The sequence below is a fragment of the Fusarium mangiferae genome, assembly GCF_900044065.1.
Source record: "Fusarium mangiferae strain MRC7560 genome assembly, contig: FMAN_scaffold019, whole genome shotgun sequence".
Classification (NCBI taxonomy): Eukaryota; Fungi; Ascomycota; class Sordariomycetes; order Hypocreales; family Nectriaceae; genus Fusarium; species Fusarium mangiferae.
Genome location: NW_024573939.1, coordinates 47,805 through 51,283, shown reverse-complemented (window position 1 = coordinate 51,283; position 3,479 = coordinate 47,805). Strand labels below are relative to the sequence as shown.

General features: G+C 50.4%; 1 protein-coding gene across 1 annotated transcript; it reads right to left on the bottom strand.

Moving 5' to 3' along the window:
- Positions 1–1,865: 1,865 nt before the first annotated feature.
- Positions 1,866–2,984, bottom strand: FMAN_15252 (uncharacterized protein; the record flags this gene model as incomplete). The annotated part of the gene is made up of 1 exon (XM_041824833.1): positions 1,866–2,984. The coding sequence occupies one exon, from the start codon at positions 2,982–2,984 to the stop codon at positions 1,866–1,868; it is 1,119 nt and encodes a 372-aa protein (XP_041690274.1).
- Between the last annotated feature and the right edge of the window lie 495 nt (positions 2,985–3,479).

Genomic DNA, 3,479 nt, shown 5'->3' with positions numbered 1-3,479 from the left:
AGAACAGGTTTCGGACATGGTTGTGCTTGGGGAAGAGGTGCGGATAGTGGATGGTGAGCTTTGGCCGGGAACTAGCCTGCTGGAGCTTGAGATTGGCGGTCGTATGGTAGGGGCCTGTTGATTTTGCTGTTGCTGATGGAATACTTGCTGGAGGATGAGATGCTGGAAGAGTTTATATGCTTTAGGATAATCACAGTCGGTTCGGCTCAGTCTGACCAGGAGGGTTTGACTGACTTGCGATTATCCTTGGCAAGAAGATATAGTTATGAAATAGCATACTATAGCAAAACCACACTATATATGAACGATTTAGTATTAACTTTGCAATTCTCATCGTTGCGACTTGGACAAAGTTAAGATGTATTGTAGTATAAATATAGACACAGTTACTCTGTATAAATGATCTCGACAGCTTCCCCCAAACACTAGGGTTGTTTTGGTAGTGGAGCTCACTTCGGGACTGGGATAACTAACACAGCAGCAAAAGCAAAGCCACGTCGGCCACCAAGTCCGTCCCGATCGTGAGAGTTCACACTGTCAAGTATGGGGTTTCCTCGATGCCATACCCCGAGATAATTGCCTGGGGAGATTTAATGAGGTCGGAGTGGGCGAGAAAAACGAGAGGAAACTACAGGCAGAACAACAGAGAGGTCCTATACCATTAAACTCTTTTACTGAAAAGCTTGCTCCTCTGGAGCTTGCTGATTTCCAGCAGCGCGAGGCGGGGAAGACTCGGCTTGGACGTCGGCCAAAAACTGTGGTCCACCTTAAGAATGATGGTCCAAAAAGCTACTGAGAGCCTCGACGCCGCCAGTGTCAAATGAAAGGAGCATTTCTACATGCTTTGACAGCGACCTGATGCTTTCAAGATTGCTGCCTTGGGCTTGGGTTGTTCCTGTTGCAGAGGAAGGTCTTTTCGGCATCTAGGCTGCTGATGACTCTGGTTGCGCTGATATCAAACACATCATTCTACAGGTTTTGCAAACGTGTAATTGGAGAATTCTCTCTCCCGCCCTGGCACATTATAAGCCGTAATCTCATCCCTTATAAATCCACTTACCTCACGTATAAGAGGCTCAAAAATAGGTTAGAGGTCTCACGCTTTTAAAGCCAATTAATTGCGATCATTCTGGGTATTGGGTGTTGTCATCGTTTCGCTTCCCTGCCCGCTAAGAGCAATAATATCGAGAGGTACTCGAGCTTGACCCAAGGTAATGCTAACAAAAATGCAAAGGTAACTTTACTCTGGCAGATATTAGAAAAGCAGCTACGTTGAGTATTATGAGCACTGACGGTAACTGTATACTCTTTGGCTTTCATGGTATTCATGACATTTAGGCCAATACCGCTAAGATTAAGATCGCAATTGAGTGTTGCTAATAATGTCCTTCTGCGACCAACAAATATCGACTCCGATGAGACACTGCTCCCGTTCAGCGAAAGTGCCTTTGACATACGACTTGGACGCTCCCGCGGGGCTTGACGTATTCTACGCGGATGGTACAGGGTTTAGCGATGACACAGGCCAGTGGAATGCCCATCGTCTACGTTTTCCCTCCCTCGTTAGGTCTTGGTAGCGGAGTACCATTGCGACACCAAGACCCTGGGCCAGGGGCTTCGAAGTATTCCTCACGTAGTCGACCGACTATAACCTGATATTGAGTCAAAGGGTGCTGTGACGACGCGGTGAAGCACTCCTCTTGGGGATGCGTCTTTGACACAGTTGATGGTGTCCCTCAACTGGCGGTTCGACGGGTACCGCTGTTGTGGGAATCCTGTGTCGTACAGCGATATAAGATCAGCTGGACATGGGAAGCATCCCCAGATAGATGAAGTGATCTGTTCAGAAACGACGACAACGAGACTCATCCATTAGCCAGCCGCGTCATAATCTCATGGACAACAGCTTCTTTAATGACCTTGAGTGACTCTTCATCAACTTCTCCTTCGTGGACAAAATCAACGACACCTCCAATCCTGTCCATGTCTTCACGCAATTCTGCCAACGAGCCGTCATAGGCATCTGCAAAGTCGTCATTCTTGGAATCAAGGGCCGCAAAGCGATCTTCCAAGGCATCGTATCGCTCTTGGAGATTGACCAGGCTTTGGGCCAGCTCCTTGTTTTGCTGCTTGAGCTTCTGGTTCTCTGTCTCCAAGGCTTCGACTCGACTTTGTACTTGTTTGACATCGACTCGGCTTTGCGCTTCTTTGATGGCGCGGAGTTCACCCCAGAGGAGGCTGATATCGTCGCGTTCGGTATCGGTATTGGTATCTTGGCGAGGGCGCTTTTTGCTCGCAGGCTGGATCGGGGGAGGCGGAGGAGGCGGGGAGGATGTGGTTTCTTGGTAAGATGGTGGTGGGGCTGTATCGGCTGCGTCTGACCAGTCGGTGAGCTTGCCTCCGATGCCGCCGTACATACTGGCGATATGGTACCGGGTGCTGCGGGCCCTGAAGAGACCTTGACTGGCTGCAGCGCTGATTTCTTGCATTTTGGGCGGCGCGCCTCGAGCATCGATGTGGATGGAGAAGGCGGTGGTCTTGGATAGATCACGTATGGCGTCGAGGACTACTCCGGAGGATCTTTTCGATGGAGATAACGGCTCGATAGCATCTGCGTGGACAATGACGGCGGGAGGACGACTTAGCATCAAGTCAAGACTAAGAGCGGAAGAGTTAAACGCCTCTCCTATTGCTGGGGGGACGGTCGGGCTCTTGACAGTCTGAAGAGAAACGATGGATGAGGCACAAACTCGAACAATGGCATCCGCGACGACACCAACACCCTTGAGCTTGATAGGCACAGCCAGCTCAAAAAAAGCAGCCTCCGCGATGAACCACGTCTTGAGCGTGATGGCACTCGATTTCGGATCCGGCTTCGTCAAAAACTGCATCGTACCATCCTCCGTTGCCCATGCCACCACGGCTTTCGTAGTATGCTGTACATCGAGCGACACATCGATCGGTAGGGGCGTTGAGAGTGGCATTTCTACGGTTAGTTCGTCTACCAGGATAGTCAACTTACCTAGCCACACCCGTGTCCAGAAAGGAGGAACAGCTTCGACGACAGGCGGCCTGCAAAGTCTCCAGCGAACTGCGAGAACTCTGCAGGTCCCTTCTACAGTCCCCGGTTGTTCCAGCAAAGGAGGCTCGACGCGCTCATTTGAAGGGTGCAAGCCGGAATTTTATACGGTCTGCAGCGCGAGTAGCCGCCTCTTTCTGGACGCGATGCCAGATGTCTTTTGAGGTATGCGTTGATGGGAGGGAAGAGTGATGATGTGTGGGAGAGGTGAAGAGCTGGAAGCCTGGAATTGAGGAGAATCAATTCCCACGGAAGAACCTCGGATGAAACCTCGGGAGTGGGTCGCCAAACATGCACAGTGTAACTTTAGCATTTGTCAGGTTTTACCACAGTACACCGACCCCATACCTCCTGCGATAAATTACAGGGGACCCCACTATAGCCAAGTTATTGCAGCGCA